A 20793-nucleotide genomic window follows, 5' to 3' on the forward strand; every position below is an offset into this window, starting at 1 on the left:
TTTACAAGCAGAGAGAGAGGAAAAAACAAACAAGATTCTTCTCTGTGTGTGAGAGAAAGAGAGAAAAGTCAGTTTTACAGCAGCAGTTGAGGCCGAAAAATGGCAAGCTGGCAGGCTTAGTAAAACCCTATTTTGAAGATGGGTTTGTGAGTTGTGAGTTCAGCCTGTTCAAAACCCTTGTATCCTTACAAGAGGAAATGGCTGGCAAGAGTGTTTCTCCTGAAATGAGGGAAACAAGAGGAACTCTGGTGACCTGGAAGAAGAGGTTATCATTTGGAAAACCCTGATGGAGCAAGTTTCTTTGGCAAGACACTGAAGTGAGTGATCATGGGAAATCAGTTTGTGTGTGTCAAACGAGCAACAAATATCTCTCTGAAACCAACAAGAACCTTTCTGAGCAGTAACAATTTAACATTAAACATCAGAGCCTGGTGAAGATTTGTAAATGTTGAATTCTGTGCACAGTATGAAAATTGCCTGATACTACTGAACTTGGAGAAGTGAATGATTGGACTGTGAAACAAAGAACTTTCCTGGACATATCTACATTACATACGTGTGCACTTAGAATTAGAAAGAGGTGAAGTTTATTAGTAATAAGTTAAAGTTTGATCCTGTTATTATATTTAAATAAAATTGAAAGCAACTTTTGTTTAATAACCATTGTCTTGGTGAATTTCTATTGCTGCTGGGTTTCGGAGTCCTCTGGGCTCATACCACTTGGATCATATATTTTTGGTGCTATTTTATTTTGAGAACTTCTTTTATTTCCAGCTTATGCTCTATTATACAAGGAGAGAGATGAAATACCTGTTTCCATTGTAGAATCTGTGGGAGAAGATGCATCAGTGTCCAAATCTCCTGAAATAATGCATCATGAACTTTCTCTCAGATGAAAAAAATATTTTTAATTGTATTAGTCAGAGAAAAATATTCAATGTTTCATTTTTTTTAACATTTCAAAATGTGTGAAATTAACCATTTAAAATTTGAAAAATTATTTCTGCAACTTTGGTGTAATTATATTTCTCAAGTAAATTGATAGGTTTATCAGGAAGCATCCTTAGCTCTTATGAGCATTTCATTATGTAAATCATTTTAGAAATGCACACATCTGATGAGAGAATGAAAATCATGCTCTGTATTATTTAGACCAGTGGTTTTCAAACTTTTTCTTTCCACACACATGCCGCCTTAAATATTCCCTATGCCATCAGTGCTCTGTGATTAGTAAGGGATTGCTTAAGGTGGTATGCAAGTGGGAAGGGAAAGTTGAGAATCACTGCTCTTGACCTAATTGTTACTGAAATATTTTGCTTGAGAAAACTTGTCATTAGCCCATTTCCTTTGGAGTTATGAAACTGTGCACATAACAAGTCAGTTTTGTACAATTAAAACAGTGGTTTTCATCCTTTTTCTTTCCACTCATATACCACCTTAAGTAATCCTTTACTAATCACAGAGCACCTATGGCATAGGGATTACTTAGGTGGTGTGTGAATGGAAAGAAAAAGGTTGAAAACCACTGATTTAGACCTAAATTACTTGTATAGATTAATAGAAGTAAAAATTCACAAATATGAATCTGGAAAAACAGAGGGTTATGAGGTAGGGAGAGTTTAGTATTTTTTTAGGAAGGGATAAATGGGTTTGCAAAACATCGAGGGCCAAAGGGCCTGTACTGTGCTGCATTGTTCTATGTTCTAAAGGCAGTTTCTTAAAGCATTTAGAAACTTTAAAGAAGAAAGTTCATTCATTTAACTTGCATAACAATGAAGACAGAAATATATTTTTTTTCACTTTAATCATCTTTTGGACATATTGGGTGCAGGCTATCCTAACCAAGGAAGGAAATGTTGAAAATATAGGACAACATTTACAACTTATTATTTTTTTCTTTTTTTTTCCAGTTTGCTGGCAGACATCAGAAATTTTGCTAAGCATTGGGATCACTGGATATCTTTATCACTAGAAAATCTCCCAGAAACCTTAGCTGAAAAGAAGTTGCCCATTGCACAAAGATTTGTGTCTTCTCTAAAACGACAAACTTCATTTTTGCATCTTGCACAGGCAGGTTTTGAGCTCTTATTTTGTCATTGATTTATTTGAATGCTTTTGTGTTTATATTAACAGCTTCATTCATTGTTTTGTGTTGTTCTGCACAGATTGCTAGGCCAGCTTTATTTGATCAGACCGTTGTGAATTCCATGGTGGCTGACATTGAAAAGGTGGATCTAAACAGCATTAGTTCACAAGCTCTTCTTGCAGTATCAGGTGGAGCTGACCAGGAATTTGAACTGTACTCTGATTGTAAGTACAATTTTTGATGTGCTATCATTTTCTGTTAGCCTACTTCTCCCCCTCCCCCCCCCCACCCACCATTCTTTCTTCTAGTTCTGTCTACTTTCACAATCAGATGCACGTCCCTTCCCTAAACTATTCTCACCTTTCCTCTCTCCTGACCTCCTATCATATCCTATTTACACCTTTTATCTGTTGGTTTCTTCCCATTTTTCCTGACATGCCAGCCTGTTAATTCAGATGCCTTTTTGCTCATACCTTGAAGACAGTCTCAGACCCAAAATTTTGGGGCTGAATTCTTCCACCCTTTCTGTGTTTTTACTACAATCATGACTGCAGACTTTCATGTTTCACTCTTCATGATATAATTGTGATCAATTTTAATTAGCATCTATGAGTTTGGCTATGTGGTGAGTGCAATGCCTTTACAGTACCAGTGATTGGGACTGGATCAGTGTTCAATTCCCGTGCCGTCATTATGGAGTTTGTACGTTCTTCCCGTGTCTGCGTGGGTCTTCTTTTGGAGCTCTGGTTTCCTCCCACTGTTCAAAATAAAAGTACTGGGGGTGTAGGTTAATGGGGTTTACATTGGGTGGCACGTACTCGTGGGCTGAAATGGCCTGTTACCATGCTGCATGTCTAAATTAAATTACAGCAGATAACATAACAACGTGAATAAGTACACAGAAATCAAGTTTAAAGCAAACTTGTGAGAGAGTTGCTGTGAGTATATAATTAATTCTTCTTCTAGGTGTTGATGTAATTGTTTATTTCCAGGAATTGGTTTTCACATTATCAATGCTTTTAATGTCTCTTCATTAGTAAATATATGTGACTTACATTGAAGATCAGTGGCCTAAAGCCAGTTCAGTACAAGATAAACCCATGCATAGGTAGTGATATGTTGGTATATTAGTGAGGCATGTAAGATTCCAGCTCACCCCGGTGTTTCCCACATGTTCATTAGTAAGTCCATTGCCTCAACTGTGAGAGGGCATAATTACCTACTAAGCAGTTTTAAGCAGTCCATTTAAAAATGTTCTGAGCAGGTACTTAAACTATCCTTCATTGGAAAATTGTTAATGCAACAAAGAAAATAAGTGGAGTGCTATTACCATCTGACAATGAATAGTTGAGGCCCAGATGTACTTGGTGAAAAATTAAGTGTATAGAGTATACAATAAGGAGACTTTTTTTTAAAAAGTGTTGTGTTCTAGGCACTAAACAGGTCAGGCCTCTACTGTGAGGAGAGAAATAAAGATTTATTTTCAATTCAGGGATATTTCAGTTCTACTGACTGAACAGTGAAGTACACAGGACAGTTCTCTTAATTGGCCAATGCATCAACATAAAGGGTGGCATAGAGCACAACAGTCAACACTACTGCTCTCAGCTCCAGTGATCTCAATTTATGCCTAATAAGGATGCTATGTGGGTGGAGCTCACCCATTCTCCCTCTGTCCACGTGGGTTTCCCCATGTGCTCTGGTTTCCTTCCCTATCACAAAGATGTCAAGCTCGTTTAAGCTCGTTTTCCCTGAGTATAACTAGGTCATAAAAGGATCAAGGGCATGTTCATTGTTACAAGAGAGAGGATAAGTTGCAGGGCTACAGGAATTGATGGAATTACTCTGTTGAGAGCTGGCATGGACCTCTTCTTGTATTGTAATACACAAGATAAAAGTAGAGACGAATGTGGTTTGATGGTAGTCCAGTGGTTAAATTAGCAGAATAGTAGTCCAGAGACGACGGATTCAAGTCCCACAGTGACGGTTGTGGAATTTAAATTTAGTTAACAATTCCAAATCAAAATAAAATTAGTCATGATGACTGCAGGAAAAGCTACAGGATTGCTTAAAAATATGTTAGATTCTTCAGAGAAGCTAATCTGGCAACATTTTGCAGAATCTCCTGAATCACCATTTGGTTTACTCTGCAATGGGCTGGTAAACCATTCATTTCTAAAACAATGAATACCGGCTTTGCCAGTGAGAACATGAACTAAAAGATCTAGTGAGGAAAAAAAGAAATGGTGGCACTGGTAGACTGCTGCTGGTGTGGACCTGGGAGAGCAGTGAGCGGAGCCATAGCGCTGCTCCCCTGGGTCCAACTGCCTGGTCCTAATGATGGCAGCTCCATACAGCCTTTAAATGGCCTATTAAAGGAGCCAATGGTGTTTTTAATTTAAAATCCTCCAACAGCAGGGTCTGTGCCAAAGATGGTGGTGTCTGTTCTGGGCAGTGGCCATGAGGTGTTGCAGACTCTGGGGAAGCAGAACATCAGAAATGGAGAGAACACTGCCCTCCTTCACCACCCCCCCCCCCCCAATCCATGTGCCCCATTGTGAAGCATGGGAGACAACAAAACATGGCACAAGGCAGAAAACTAGTGATGGGCTCAGCAGCTGACAGACTTTACATGATAGTGACCATGGCAGCAGACCAGCAAGTGGCTCAGTGGCTGAAGGACCCACACATGATCTAGGTGGTCAGATACTATGATCAAGAGACTCACGGAAGCAGGATGCATAAGGATGCTGAGGGCAAGAATTCTCCCAAAGGGCCTCAGGCATTGACCTTGTCAGAGCTTTGGAATTGGAGCTTGAGTTGATGATGGATCAAACAGGGGCCTGTGCAGTTGCAAGGGCTGCAGGAGCGCGGGAGGTGAATTCACGGACATTGTTTCTGTTAAAGGGCCCTCTTTTGCTACTCTTTTCTCTCTTACTATAAGGGGTGCCGGGCAATACTAATGGCAACTCTTTGCCTGGCAGGCAGAAGGAAATTTCGTGTCATCATACATTTTCTGTATTATTACATGACAATAAAGGTATATTGAAACTCCAACCAGAACACAGCCATACAAGAATCTGATCACCACGGATGTTGATGGGCCAGGAAAGGGGATTGATAAGAAACCTGCTAAGGTGGAATAATCTTTGTAAGGGGAGAGTGGTTAGGCTGAAAGACAATTAAGAAAATAATACTCATCGTAATGAAGGTCAAATAGGAAAAATCAAAAACTGAGAAAAAACAAGAGTTATAATGGAGATGAGAAAAAAAAATGTTTGGAACTCATCACCTGATTCTATTGACAAAGGTTGTTGGGCAATTACAAAGCTCTGGAATTATAAACCAAAATTTTCTACCTTTTCCCACCTTCCTAAAATCTCCCTTTCAGCTAGTCCTTTTTTTATTTCCTATAATGCCTCTATATGTATCTTAATGTCAAATTTTGTATCATAATTATCTGTAATATTCCTGCTACATTAAAGTAAAATATCAATCCCAGTTGTAGCTTTTGACATTAAAATTTCCTTAATTTATAGAGATTTGTTCTGGCATGGACTAGTAGGGCCAAACTGGCTTGTTCTGTGCTGTATATGGTTATATAGTTAAATATCCACATTTGCTCAAATAACAGTTGTCACTTCTCTGGTAGCATATTTGAGTTTTCCATGCAAATGTGGAAATCCTAAAATTAGTATTAGCTGTTCATAATATTTCCAAATTTCTCACGGAGCAAAAAGATGTGCAGATACTCTGTGCTTAGAGTCACACTAAGATCTTGCATTAGCTGATTTATGATGCAAGAATAAGTCCTATTTGTTTCAAGGGAGAGGAACATTTGCAGGAGCAGGTAAATGTTGTTTAATTAGTATTTTAAATTAATTTAATATATCCAGTTTCCTTTGCTTTTTTGATTTTTAAATCATCTTGGAATTTTTTTTCTGAATGTTGAATCTTACTAGGAAAAAAAAGGCATAATCCTTAGGTTTTAATCTACAACCTCACAACCCACTGATAAAGTTCAGATAGAGATGTGATTTGGTTGTGTTACACCTGGCAAAGTGTCCTGTTGATTGATATCCAATATGTTTTACTATTTTATCTATTTCTAATTTGTGACATTTTAATTCTGATTGGCTTATGCCACTCTGCCTTTTGTTTGATTATATTTAAAAAAAAACATTTGTTATAATGAGGATATTTAATAATGCAACAGTACTTAATTCCTTGGAAATAAGTATTTTCAACATCCCCTTTCATGGGATATGTACTATAAAACCATTTAAACATGTTAAATTTTAAATGTCCATTTTTGTATTTTCTGTTTCCATCATTTTGTTGACTTATAACACCAAGTTTCTTATTCAATCCTTCACTACTCTCATTTCTTTCTCCATATCTGATTTGACTTAGTGAACTTTCCATCTCAGTCAACCAATCTTTTGTAATTTTTGTATCTCTAAGATAGCTTCTTCGACTTGCCAATCTATTAAAATCTTGTGCCTCCATCGTAATATGCTGCAAAAGCATCTTAAATGGAGGTGAAATGAAGAACAGAACTTAGAAAATACAGACAAACCCAGCTGTACGCTATTTCAATCAATGCAAAATTCAGTTACCATGATTTGGAAAACTGTCACCATTTCTTGTTTTGCATGTGTAATTATTCAGTTACTGTGAGATCCTTTTCAAAATTTCTGAAAAACTTGAGTTACAAGTAGATCATGTAAATGGCCCTAAATAAAATATGTGCGAATGACAGTCAGACTCAGTGAATGCCCCTATTAAATATGAATAAAAGAAAATGTGGAAAATAATCTGGCAGTGAATTAAAAGAAAACAATTACTTTAGAAGAAAATCTTGAAGTTTTTGGCATAAAGATGGTACCAGCAATGTGAAATTCAGACACTATCTAGGCTACAATGTGTGAAAGGTACACACAATTTCAAGTAAGTAGCACAAATATAAAGAACAGGTAAAATTTCATCAGTTCTCTAAGCATGTAAATTACTCAAAACTGAAGTCCATTCATGATTGAAATGATATGGCTACTTCATCTTTGGATTGAAGATTGTAACCAAAAGCGAATACCATTTTGTACAAAAAAAAATTAAACCAAAGCTTTAAACATTTTTGATGCTTAAAGAAAATACATAAACTTTTGCTGCAAGTTTAGGTTGATTTGAGTGCTTTAAACATAGAACAGGATTACACAATGTAAGAATGGCAGAGGAAGCTTCTAGAACTGATTTTTTTTTTAAAATGCTGCTACAAAATTTCCAGAAGTTTTTCAGAAAGGATTTGAACTTGAAGCCACCAAGGATTTTTATCTAAATATCAGTCATAATGTAGAAAGAAGCATGGAAGTCCACAGCAATTTAGAAAGTGATTGGGAAATTGTATAATGAGAAAAAAAAATCTATGGAGTCAACTTTAGATAAATAATTTTCTAAGGAATAGTTTCATTGTGATGGAATTATTAAAAAAACATAATTATTTTTATCAACCTTAACAGTTTTGGCATTATATGCAGCTAAAAGTTGTTTTTAAAACATTTTTATAAGTCTTGAAGGACGATCTGAAAGACAGAGATTCATTGTAATTATTCCCATTGATTCTATTAATCGCTTAAAGCGAATTCATCTTATGTGAGTAAAAATTGGGACAAATTAATCAAGTACAGTGGGGTTTGCTTGTATGTCTTTGTCAAACAAGTTGAAAATTATATAGCATGGCCTCTTACTTAAATGAGAACCATTTTATAACAAATGAGCAGGAGTATTTCATTTTTGTTCTGTTTCCATTTGAAAATGATTGCTTCTGATTTTTCAAATGGTTAGAACAATCTCATGTTTTCCTTTTTTACATGCTAGATGACTCTATTACAGTGTTTCAAGAATTGAAGGATCTATTGAAGAAAAATGCTACTGTCGAATCATTTATTGAATGGTTGGATACAGTAGTCGAGCAAAGAGTCATCAAGGTATGCTTTAGAGATATGATAAATGTATTAAAAATTAAAATATAAAATTATTTTCTTGTATTGTTTTTATTGAAGTGATGACTTTCAACATGCTGTCATTTTTAAGCCAAGCAAACAAAATGGAAGGTCCCTTAAGAAGAGAGCACAGGATTTTCTTTTGCGATGGAGCTTTTTTGGAGCTCGAGTTATGCATAACCTAACTCTCAACAATGCCTCGAGCTTTGGTAAGCTTTCACACTTTGTCATTTTTATTAAAATTGCTTCTAATTGCCAGTGGCTACTGCAGGTAGAAACAGAATAAACCTATACCACAATGGTTACTGAGGTTCAGACAATATTCAAGGCCAATCAGGCATAAAATGCTACGCACCAAGAACACAGTTTTGGAAATCAGAGATGGCAGGAGATCAAATGTTCCAGGCTAGCTGCTTAGAATTGTACACATTTACTTTTTTTGGAAAGGCATTGATTATCCAATGGTTCAGATTAAGTATTCACCATCAAAATCCTTGTGCTTTGTTTTCCATTTTATTCCCCTTCACACAGACATGTGGCCTTCCACACATTCTCCTGTTTCAATTGATGTATACTTTGTCAATAAATATTTTAGTCATTTAATAATCATTAATATTTACTTCATTTAAATATAATTCAATAATTGAGTTGAGATTCTAAATTTGGAGAAAAGTTAATTTTGTGGAAATGAGAAAAGGATCTAGGATGTGTGAATTGGGATAAGTTGATTTCTGGCAAGGATGTGCTCAGTAAGTGGAAGGTCTTCAAGGGTGAAATTTTGAGAATGCAGTCTGTATATGTTCCTGTCAGGATTAAAGGCAACGTTACCAGGCATAGGGAACCTTGGTTTTCAGGGGATATTGGCAATCAGGATAAGAAGAGAGAGGAGTGTAGCAGGTATAGGCAACAAGGAGCAAATGAGGTACAAGAAGAGTATAGAAAATGTAAGAAAGAAATCAGGAAGGTAAAGAAAGAAGACATGAGGTTGCTTTGGCAGATAATGTGAAGGTAAACCTGAAGGGTTTTTGTAAGTATGTTAAGAGTAAAAGGATAATAAGGGACAAAATTGGTCCCCTAGAAGATCAAAGTGGTTGTCTCTGCATGGAGCCTCACGAGATGGGGGAGATCCTAAACAGTTTGTTTTGCATCAGTATTTACTCCTGAAACTGGCATAGTGTATAAGGAAGGAAGGGAAACAAGCATATAGAGATTAAGGAAGAGGAAGAATAAAGGTAGATAAATCAACTGAACCTGACATGATATTCCCTCAGACCTTGAAGGAAACTAATGTAGAAATTACAGGGACCCTGGCAGAAATATTTAAAATGTCCTTAGCCAATGGAGAAGTGTCAGAGGATTGGAGGGTAGCTCATGTCGTTCTGTTGCCTTTTTTTAAAAAAAAAGCTCCAAAAGTAAACCAGGAAATTATAGGTCAGTGAGCCTGATGTCAATAGTAGGTAAATTATTGGAGGGTGTTCTGAGAGATTGGATTTAGAAATATTTTGATAGCCAAGTGCTGATTAAGGATAGTCAGTATGGCTTTGTGCTTGGTAGATCATGTTTAACAAACTATAGTTTTGAGGAGGTTACCAAGAAAGTAGATGAAGGAAAGTCTGTGGATGTTGTCTACATGGACTTTCACAAGGTCCCACATGGGAGGTTCGTTCAGAAGGTTCAGACACCAGGTATCCATGGAGAGGTTGCAAACTAGATTCAAAATTGGCTGAATGGGAGACGACAGAGAATGGATGATTGCTTCTCAGACTGGAGACCTCTCATTAGTGGTGTGCCTCAGGGATCAGTGCTGGGATCACTGTTGTTTCTCATCTATATCAATGATCTGGATGATAATGTTGTAAATTGGATCAGCAAGTTTGCTGATGACACCAAGTTTGGATGTGTTGTGGACAGTGAGGAAGGCTTGCAGAGGGATCTGGTGCAGCTGGAAAAATGGTCCAGAAAATGGCAGACGGAATTTAATGCTGACAAGTTTGAGGTGTTGCATTATAGAAGGACAAACCAAAGTAGAACATACACAGTAAATGATAGGGCACTGAGGAGCACAGAGGAACAAAGGGATCTGAGAATACAGTTGCATAATTCCCTGAAAGTGGCCTTACAGTTATGCAGAGTTGTAAAGAAAGCTTTTGTATCTTGGCCTCCATAAGTCAAAGTATTGAGTACAGGAGCTGGGAGATTATGGTGAGGCCACATTTGGAGTATGGTGTGCAGTTTTGGTCACCTAACTATAGGAAAACATTAAACAGGTTAGGACTTTATTCCTTGGAGTGTAGAAGAATGAGGGGAGATTTGATAGTGGAAAGAGTCTAATCTTATTTACTCTTAGATTAAGAGAGATAAATACGAGAGGACATAAATTTAGGGTGAAACGGGAAAGGTTTGGGGGGAATTTCTTCACTCGGTGGTGGGAGTGTGGAATGAGTTGCCATCTGACATGGTAAATGAGGGCTCAATTTTGAGTTTTAATAATAAATTGGATAGATACATGGATGGGTGAGGTCTGGGGTGTTATAGAATGTGTGTAGGTCAGTGGGACTAGCAGAATGCTGTTTTCTGTGCTGTAGCGTTCTATGGTTCTATTATCATTTTTACAGTTCTTTGTGAAAAGATAAACCACTGTACTGCAATCCAATCGTACTGAATAATAATTGAACTTCATTTTGTTGAGCAAAATACTCCCTTAGATAAAATGTTTAGTGATGACACTAATGACTTATTTTGTGATGTGATTCTGCAATTTTAAAATATTAAAATGTTTACTTATCTGCAATTTATAAAAATGGAATACTGCATATTTTCCAAATGGTGGGGCTTCACAATTGATCCCAATTCTCCTTAAACTTGATAGTCATCCATGCAGAATTTTGATTAGAGGTATGAGAAGATGATAAAAATTTCCAAAGCAAATTGTAGCTTTGAGTTCCTGTATGTTTGTCATCTGTACTCAGGTGTGATTAACAGCTCTTATGCATGTCATTCAAAGGTTAGCAAAGAATTGGCATGCTCTGGTGCTAGTTTGGGGGAAAAAAAGAAAGTAAAAATGTAAGAGAAAGCCAGTCCCATGACAGACAGCTAGTGATTGGGGATCACTTCAATGCAGCTGTCTCCCTCTATCCAGCTGCTTGCTTTCCATCACATCTCTTTGACCCTTTCTTCCGATTCACAGAAAACCATCAGCACCTGAGGCCTATAAGAAGGGCTTTGCCTTCTCTGGAGCTGCCACCTCCTGACTCGATTGCTACTGACTTGGCTGAATCCTCCTTTAGGCTGGTATTAGTAGAGCCCTGCACTTGGTGTGGTTGGCATCACTTAAAGCAGTAACCAGTGAAGATTTTGTTGGTCTGCAAATTTCTAAACCTTGCTCAGAATGATCCATGTAAAAGCACCAAAATGCTGTAGGAACTCAATTCGACCACCCATAAAATGAAGGAACAACACCTCATCTTCTGACTGGGCACCCTCCAACCAGGTGGTATTAATATCAACTTGTCTGGCTTTCATTAAAACCCATCCCCACCCTCTTGCTTCCCCGTTCCCTGCCTCCTTTCTCTCAGACATGATAAATTCTACCTAGTCCCATCCCATCTCATTAACATCTTTTGTTGGTCTAGATTCCTCCCCCATTGTTTGAGGCTTTCTGATATATCCTCCTTCTGCCTTTTCTAATGGTCAGGCCCGAAACATCGGCAATATATCTTTGTCTCCTATAGATGCTATATGGGCAAGCTGAGTTCCTCCAGCATTTCGGTATTTTTAACTACATTCACTGCGTTTGCAGCCTCTCAGGATGATCCATGAACATCAAGCAAAAAGCTGCCATCACTGCAAATATGATTTGTTTTTTTTTTGGAAATTCCATTATAGAATTAGCTCTTGTTCCTAATCAAGGCCACCAAATGAAGGAGAGTTCAACTATTCAGTTCCAAACTGCATTATGATTGAGCTCCTTTGTAGATGTTTGTAACTCAACATCTGTAAGTGGCTTTTAATTTGGGCAAAGTGCCTTCATTGAAATGGGTATCTAGTGTCCATTGAAAAAGAGGCCATATAAAAATAAAGAACAGAAATCGCCACAAAAACAAATACTTGAAGTCTAAATATGTACCTTCTTTGTTCCTGAAATGTGGCCTACTTTCATCAGTGGTTTCTTTTCATGTAATTAGTTGTCAAACAGTCTAGAGGTAGTAAACAAATTAAGAGATAGATGAACCTTCGTATAGATTACAATCAGATTTAAAAACAGTGCTTTGTTTGAGATAGGAGGTACTTTGCAGTCAAACAATGATTTTTTTTATTTCCTTTGCTTCTTGAAGTGAACTGATGGTCACTGAGATAATTCTCCTCTCCTACTAGGCTCCTTTCATCTGATTCGAATGCTCCTGGATGAGTACATTCTGTTGGCAATGGAGACTCAGTTTAGCAATGACAAGGAGCAGGAGCTACAGAATCTCCTGGATAAATACATGAAAAATTCAGGTACTTGAATAAAACAGCCAAATAATTTCTTTATTGTAACAACCTGAAATGTTATAACCATTTGTAGTTTTCTAAAAGAGCTAGACAACAGACTCGCCAAGGCAAATAGCGCCTTTGGAAGACTACACAAAAGAGTCTGGAAAAACAACCAACTGAAAAACCTCACAAAGATAAGCGTATACAGAGCCGTTGTCATACCCACACTCCTGTTCGGCTCCGAATCATGGGTCCTCTACCGGCACCACCTACGGCTCCTAGAACGCTTCCACCAGCGTTGTCTCCGCTCCATCCTCAACATCCATTGGAGCGCTTACATCCCTAACGTCGAAGTACTCGAGATGGCAGAGGTCGACAGCATCGAGTCCACGCTGCTGAAGATCCAGCTGCGCTGGATGGGTCACGTCTCCAGAATGGAGGACCATCGCCTTCCCAAGATCATGTTATATGGCGAGCTCTCCACTGGCCACCGTGACAGTTGCACCAAAGAAAAGGTACAAGGACTGCCTAAAGAAATCTCTTGGTGCCTGCCACATTGACCACCGCCAGTGGGCTGATAACGCCTCAAACCGTGCATCTTGGCGCCTCACAGTTTGGCGGGCAGCAACCTCCTTTGAAGAAGACCGCAGAGCCCACCTCACTGACAAAAGGCAAAGGAGGAAAAACCCAACACCCAACCCCAACCAACCAATTTTCCCCTGCAACCGCTGCAATCGTGTCTGCCTGTCCCGCATCGGACTTGTCAGCCACAAACGAGCCTGCAGCTGACGTGGACTTTTTACCCCCTCCATAAATCTTCGTCCGCGAAGCCAAGCCAAAGAAAAAAAAGAGACTCTGATGTAACTGTTCAATCAGAATTGGAAGCGGCAATAGGCCACACTGAGCTTGTACCATCAGAGCATGGCTGATCTGAAATGTGGTGATCAGAGTTGCTTTACCTCACAGTGCACAAGGAGGACAGCAGCTGAGAAGATATGAATCATTGTTTAAGTGCTGGCTTTTTCCAGGGCGATGGAAAATACCAAATGGGCAATAGCAAAGGACATTGCTTTCAGATGAGTGGAGAAAAGTTTAGGGGAGATCTCAGCACTGTTCCCTCTAAGCTGTGTGCATGCGCACAGGTTTTGCAACCAGCGCACAAAGGAAATTAATGTGCTCACAAACTGAACAGTGTAGAATAAAATCTTAACTATGTGTGTTCCTTTGTAGAAGGCAATGATACTTGTATCGTATTAAAACATGGCAATACAGTTTTATTAGCCATGAGAGATTGGGTGTGCCAAAGTTATCTTGAAACAATTTCAAGTTTACATTTGCACAAGCATTCAGTGGTCATATTTTTTGTCACAGGAAAAAAAATTGTACAAAAGGTTTTTGCGTACACTGACTATTAAAAAGTAGAGGGAACATTGGGTATCAGTAGATTTGTTTTTAACACCACGGTGGGTGCCGAAAATGCATTTATGGAAGTAGTGGTTTAGGACATTTAGGAGATGATTTGATTGGCTCATGGATGAAAGTAAAATGGGCATTAGAGACTGTGAGGGAAGGAAGGGCAAGATTAATTGCAAAGTAGATTTATATGGGTCAGGACAATATTGTACTGACCAAATGGTCTGTTCGATGTTAATATTCTAGCTTTGAATATAAACTTGGTAACAAATTTAAGGAAAAAAAACAATTTTTAAAAATGTGAAGGCTTGAAAACTAAAATAACTGAACAAAACAGAAGGAAAAAAATCACGTCAGGCAGCTTTTGTGGAAGGAGAAATGGGTAACATTTTATTTGACTAAAATACTAACTTTTACACTGACTATACCTGGCCTGCTGTGTTTTATCAGCATTTTCTGGTTATTATTTCCAATTAGCAACATCTTGAATCTCTGTTTTCTGCTTATATTTTATTATAATCTAATGTGTTTGACTGTATATCCTGGAGTTTGCATTTTTAACCCCAGTAAAATCTGTGATTGGAAGATGAGTGTTGATCGTACCTTTTGAAAGAATTTGGTCAGGATATTGGGACCTAATGTTATTTACTATATGATATCTTCTACATTATCTGATCTGTATTTTCTTGGTAACTGGCAGTTTGAAATATTTCATAGTTTTTATCTTTTGCAATGACCATAAGTGTTTTTAAGTGTTTACTGTTCATTGTGTCAATAGCAAAAGTTGAAATGCTACTGAATATTTGCTTTTTTTTTTAAGAACTCTAAAACTCTACTAATGGCCATGAAATTTGAAAGTCTGCAGATACTGCAGTGAACTGGGATTCACTGGTAGTGTGTGCTGATGGCTGGCTCTGCCCCCATCTGGTTTCCCACCTAAACCCAGAACCCTCTGAAGACTACTGTGAGACCCTACCCATAGTTATAAGCTAATAAAAGTATTTGTTCTCCCTCCAGTTGTGAGAGCTTTTATTCGCTCTGTGATTGTAAGTAAAACACAGAGGAACTCAGCAGGTCTTGCAATATCCATAAAGGTAAAAACCACGTTGGGAACCATAATCACCAACTATTGATGCAGTTCCTCCAGCATTTGTGTTTTTAATTTTTTCTTCATGGTTAATATAATAATGTATCAGTCATACCTCACAGCATTCATAGTTTTTAATGTCCGTAATTCTTTTAAAAAGGAGCCCATACATGTATTCTGCATTCCAACTAGGTCTACAACAGTTTCAAGTGATGCTGTTTAGTCCTCTGAGGCATTGCTCTGTCATCTTGATTGTCTTGACACTTTGGGATCTGCTGCAGGGCTGTGTACCTTTCAGAATGAAGGACATTAGGTGCCAACAGCATCCTTAGTGTCAATGTACAGCCCTTTTGTATGTTACTAATTACATAAATCTCCCTGAATTCGCATTCCATTGCACTACTGCATGACCACTCCAGTTTCTAAGAAATAATGCATCCACCAATTCATGTATTTTAAAAACAATCGGGGAGGATAGTGGATACTGCTCAGCATCAACCAGTTCAGGAAAGTTTTCATAACTTGCACCCTACTGTATAATTTTTTTTAAGATCAGCATCAGTAGGTTTGCCCAAAACTGTGTTGGATCTTCTTCAGCACCCCAATTCTTTTCCCTAAATTTCACGGTTCCTTCTGAATCTGTGGTGAGCAAATCACCCTTTATTGCTCCAAAGACTTTCTCCCATCAGTAAATGCACTCATTAGCAGATATGACTTGGTTGGATGAAGGATAAATTCAGGACTGGCAATAAATTCCTGTCTTGCTGCCATTATACACATCCAGAAAAGTGAATAAATAAAAAATGGACACAGTTAATCCCGATGGAGGAATGCTAGAATTGAATTAGTAAGATAGATTTTCTTAATTCTGGGTTTTAATCACTTCCTATTTGAATAGTACGTATCTGGAACACTATAAGACTAATTTATATATACAAAGTTATTCAGCACAAAATAACTTTGTTATTTTGAATATATTATCATGTTTAACTCAGAATAATCATGCGCTAAACTAGTTTCATCAATTAAAAATGCTGAACTTCAGCAGATTGTGTTACACAGTAAAGTCTGGATGTATAAGCATATGCATAGCTGACTTTCAGAAATTTGCTTTCAAAATTTCTACAAATTACTCCTTGGTTTTAGAAAGGACACCCATTTTCAAGTGAGCATAGGCTGAAGTGGAAATGTGTTTAAAATTAACCTGTTTTCCATTGAAATACAGATAACATTGAAAAATTTCAGTATTATGGCTCAAAGGGCAATTTGTTCTGTTAGCTCAATTCTAAACTTTATATCAAAATTGAATTGTAATATTTCCATTATTTTATGCCAATTTATGATGCTTTTTTGCATGTTATTGGGGAAAATGTTTCATATTCATTATTATAATACCTCTTAATTATCTTTCCTCTAACATTATAGATGCTACCAAAACAACTTTCACAGCACCTCCAAGCTCCTGTTTTCTTGCAAGCCGAAGTAAACACACATTGCTTTCCAATGATGCTATGGTAAAAAATGAAACTTTGGCAGAGCAGTCATATATATCCCTCTCTGCAAGTCAGCACAACTTGGTTACCAGTGCAACTTCATTCTCGAATGCTGAAAATAACACTGTTCAAATGTCAGGTAAGAAAATGATACCATAATTTAATCAAAACTACATTCTGATTATATTGATCTTCCTAATCAGAATCCAGTTTATTGTCATGAACATATGTCACTACATTTGTGGTTTTGTGGCAGCAGTATTGTGCATTACAGGTGCAAAATGAACCATAAATTACATTACTATAAATGGACTATTTAAAAATAAAGAAAATTAGTGCAAAATAAGACAAAAAAATGTGATAGTGTCTGTGATTCATTGTCTATTCAGAAATCCAATGGCTGAGGGGAAAATGCTGTTTTTGTAACGTTCAGTGTTTGTCTTCAGGGTCATGCACCTCCTTCCTGATGGTAGTAGTGAAGAGGGCATGGCCTGGGTGGTGAGGGTCCTTGATGATGGAGACTGCTTTCTTGAGACATTGCCTCTTAACTCCTTTAAGGACATCCTTAAGACTAATGGCCACGATGGTCTGGGCAAGTTCATGACTTTTTCAGCCTTTTCCTGTCCTGTGCATTGTCTCCTCCATACCAGACAGTAATGCAACCAGTTAGAATGCTCTCTATGGTACTCCTAAAGAAATTTGCAAGACTCTTTGGTAACATACCAAAACTTTTCAAGCTCCTAACTGAATATAGCCGTTGGTGATTGCATAATTGAATCAATTATAGTCCTAGGATAGGTCTGCAAAGATGTTGACACCCAGGAATTTGAAGTTCTTTATACCCTCTCCAATACTGACCCCCTCAATGACAACTAGTTTGTTTTCTCTTGGTTTCACCTTACTGAAGTTCACAATCAGTTCCATGGTTTTACTAATGTTGTGTGCAAGGTTGTTGTTGTGACCCCACTCAACTAGCTGCTGTCTCATTCTTGTACGTTTCCTCATTGCTGTCTGTGATTCTGCTGGCAACTGTGGTGTCATCAGCAAATTTGTAGATGGCATTTGAATTGTGCTGAGCAACACAGACATAGGTGAACAGCAAGTAAAGAAGTGGGCTAAGAACGCATCCTTGAGGTGCACCTGTGTTGATTGTCGGAGAGTAAGAGATGTTGTTACCGATCTCCTCTGACTGTGGTCTTCCAATGAGGAAGTGAAGGATCCAGTTGCAGAGGGAGGTGCAGAAACCTAGGTTTTTAAGCTTGCTGACCAGTTCTGAGGTGTTGATGGTGTTGAAAACTGAGCTGTAATCCATGAAAAACAGCCTGATGTATGTGTTGCTGTTATCTTGGTGATCCAGGGCTGAGTGGAGAGCCAGTGAGAATGCATCTGTTATGGAATGGTTGTGGCAATACGTGAATTGCAATTGGTCAAGGTCTTGGGTTCAAGTTAATGCTGGCCATGACCAACCTCTCAAATCATTTCATTCCAGTAGATTTGAGTACTGCTGGGTGATAGTCATTGAGGCTGGTCACTTTACTCTTCTAGGGCACCAGAATGATTGATGCCCTTTGAAGCATGAAGTACAGCAGCCTGTATTGAGCTAGTTTTGGTGGTTACTCTAATTCACCATGTAAAAGAAACTCTTACAAACCAATATTTTTAGCTTAACTTGGACATACAGCATGGTAACAGGCTCTTCCTGCCCACGTGCCCATGCCATCCAATTACACCCAATTGGCCTACAACCCCCAGTACGTTTTGAAGGGTGGGAGGAAACGAGCCCCTGGGAAAACCCATGCAGACACAGGGAGGATGTATAAACTCTTTACAGACCGCACGAGATCGGAACCCCAGTCCCGATCGCTTTGGTGCTGTAACATCATTATACTAACCACTATACAAAACATGCTGCTCAATTTAAATAAATGGGAGAAATAGACTATCAATAAGTACATAAGCATACTTAAAGAAAAAATGTTTATATAGGTTTCTGCTAATTTATTATTTTGCGAGTATTGCTCTATGCAAGGTGATTATTTTGTTTTATTTTGCACCGCATGTTGTATGTAAGCATTAGTTGACTTGCCTGGATAGCTCACAAAATAATTTCTTACTGCATCTCTGTACAGTTCAATTGAATACATGGATCACAAGAGTCTAGGAATGGGGAGAGTTAAGCAGAAGAGGATTGTAAGGACAATTTTAAGTTGCATGGTCATTTGCGATGGACTGCTCAGGTTCAGAGTCTAGACCTTGATAGTGTGAGAGGAAGAAGTGGCCGATCAGTAGTTAGTGAGGAGAGGGGGGAGGGTTCACTGTTTCAATAGGGCATATAGGTAAGGGTCATCAGGGTACACTGGATCTTGAGGAGGAGTGTGTAGGCTATGGGGAACACCAAGTAAGCAGAGTTACTAAAGACAATGTTCCCAAGGTTATTTCCCTGTGACACTTTTGTTGTGCTAGGACATGTTTGGTCAGTGTTCTATGATGCTAAGGTTCAATAATGAGCTGAAAGAGACATTAATCCTGTTATCCAGAATTCAAGCAACAACCAAAAAATTTGCAAAAAATAAATAGGTAAAAAAAATATGAAAGTTTAAAATTGCTGTGCTCACTATTAGTTTGCCAATCACACAACACACAATCTCAAGCAACCGAAAAATTCACTTATCTGGCATCTACCAATGCCCATTGGTGCTGGATACCAGAGTTTCACTGAGCTCTGCACCAATGATTGGCCCAAAACCATAACCCGAGACATGGAGGTATGAATTCTCACTGCACTTGATAAAGTATGGATCTGCAGAAGCACTGGCAATGTTAGTATCACTCTCCAAGCAAAAGGCTCACCCAGACCATATTTGTACAATTTCTCCAATAGAAATCTATTGGTGTAGAAATAATTTGCTTGCACCTAATGTTAATTGAAAAATCCTTTTTTAAAAAATGTTATATGGGGCCAAGCCTCAAATTGCAGCTGGAGACATATATTAGTATGTCACCAATATAATCCGCATTGCCATTAAAATCTGTTCTCACACAACAGATCTTTATTCTTTTGAGGATCTTCATTCAACATTTTCAACAGCATAAACTTTAAACACAATGCTGGAGTATCTCAGCTGATCAAACAGTGTGATTTATGTAGCAAAGGTCGAGGTACATCACTAACTTGAGCCTTTCATTATGTTAAGAAAAAATGTAGGCAGACACCTGAACAGAATGGTGGTAGGGAGGAGCACGGTCCCAAAGATGGGTGGTAGGTGGATCAGGGAGGGAGGGCACCCCAGCAAGCAAAAAGAGGAGGAATGGCTCTGTGATTGGAGAGGGAAGGGGGTGGAGAGCTGGAGGAAAGAAGACAAGGGGAAAAGGAAGGAAGGGAGGGTGAACGGAGAGTAGGCTAGAAGAAATCAGAGAGGTCGATGTTAATGCCACCCAGTTGAAGAGTGCCCAGACAGAAAATCATGTGTTGTTCATCCAATTCACAAATGATCTTGGTGGGATAGTACACGAGACCATGGACAGATATGTGAGCATGCTAGTGGGGCTTGGAATTGAACCAGATGCAGTTAATAACTCCTGCGGATACAAAGGTGAAGCATTGTTTCACTTTAAAGGACTGTTTGGCACCCTGAAAGGTGATGAGGGAGGAGATGTGGCACTTCCTGGAGCCACAGGGGAAGGTGGGGTGGGTTTGGTGGGGAGCGATGAATGGATGAGGAGTCACAGAGGGAGAGGTCGCTATGGAAGAGTTATATACTGCATCCAGTGCTCCCTTTATGACTTTCTCTACTTGGGAGAGACTGGGTGCAAACTGGGAGATTCCTTCGCTGAGCACCTTTGCTCTATCTGCATCAATGACTGTGATCTCCCCAATGGCCAACTATTTCATCCCATGCTCCACTCCCATGCTCACATGTCTGTCCATGGCCTTGTGCATATGGCCTCACTAAGACCACCTGTAAATTGGAAGAACAACTCTTGATTTTCTGTCTGGGCAATCTCTAACTGGATAGCATTATCATGGATTTCTCCAGTTACTACTAGCCTACTTTCTGTTCTCCCTTCCTTCCCTTTTCCTCTTTCTCCAGTGCTCCACTACCTTCCCTCCATTCACAGACCCATCCCTCCTTCCCTTGCTTGCTGGTATGCCCTTCCTCCCTTATTTACCCTTCCACCACCATTTTGTTTGGGTGCTTGTCTACATTTTTTCATACCTTGATAAAGGGCTGAAGTTTCTCC

General features: G+C 38.6%; 1 protein-coding gene across 1 annotated transcript in view; it reads left to right on the forward strand.

The window, feature by feature from the left end:
* The window catches only part of rfx6 (regulatory factor X, 6), a 113936-nt gene that overhangs the window by 61808 nt on the left and 31335 nt on the right, over positions 1-20793 (forward strand). Inside the window, exons 13-18 of the mRNA XM_069888108.1 lie at positions 1911-2070; positions 2166-2310; positions 7961-8070; positions 8177-8294; positions 12460-12582; positions 16484-16690. Coding sequence (XP_069744209.1) covers positions 1911-2070; positions 2166-2310; positions 7961-8070; positions 8177-8294; positions 12460-12582; positions 16484-16690 — 863 coding nt within the window. The remainder of the gene's footprint in view (positions 1-1910; positions 2071-2165; positions 2311-7960; positions 8071-8176; positions 8295-12459; positions 12583-16483; positions 16691-20793) is intronic.

This window comes from Narcine bancroftii, chromosome 6, assembly GCF_036971445.1.
Source record: "Narcine bancroftii isolate sNarBan1 chromosome 6, sNarBan1.hap1, whole genome shotgun sequence".
Taxonomy (NCBI): domain Eukaryota; kingdom Metazoa; phylum Chordata; class Chondrichthyes; order Torpediniformes; family Narcinidae; genus Narcine; species Narcine bancroftii.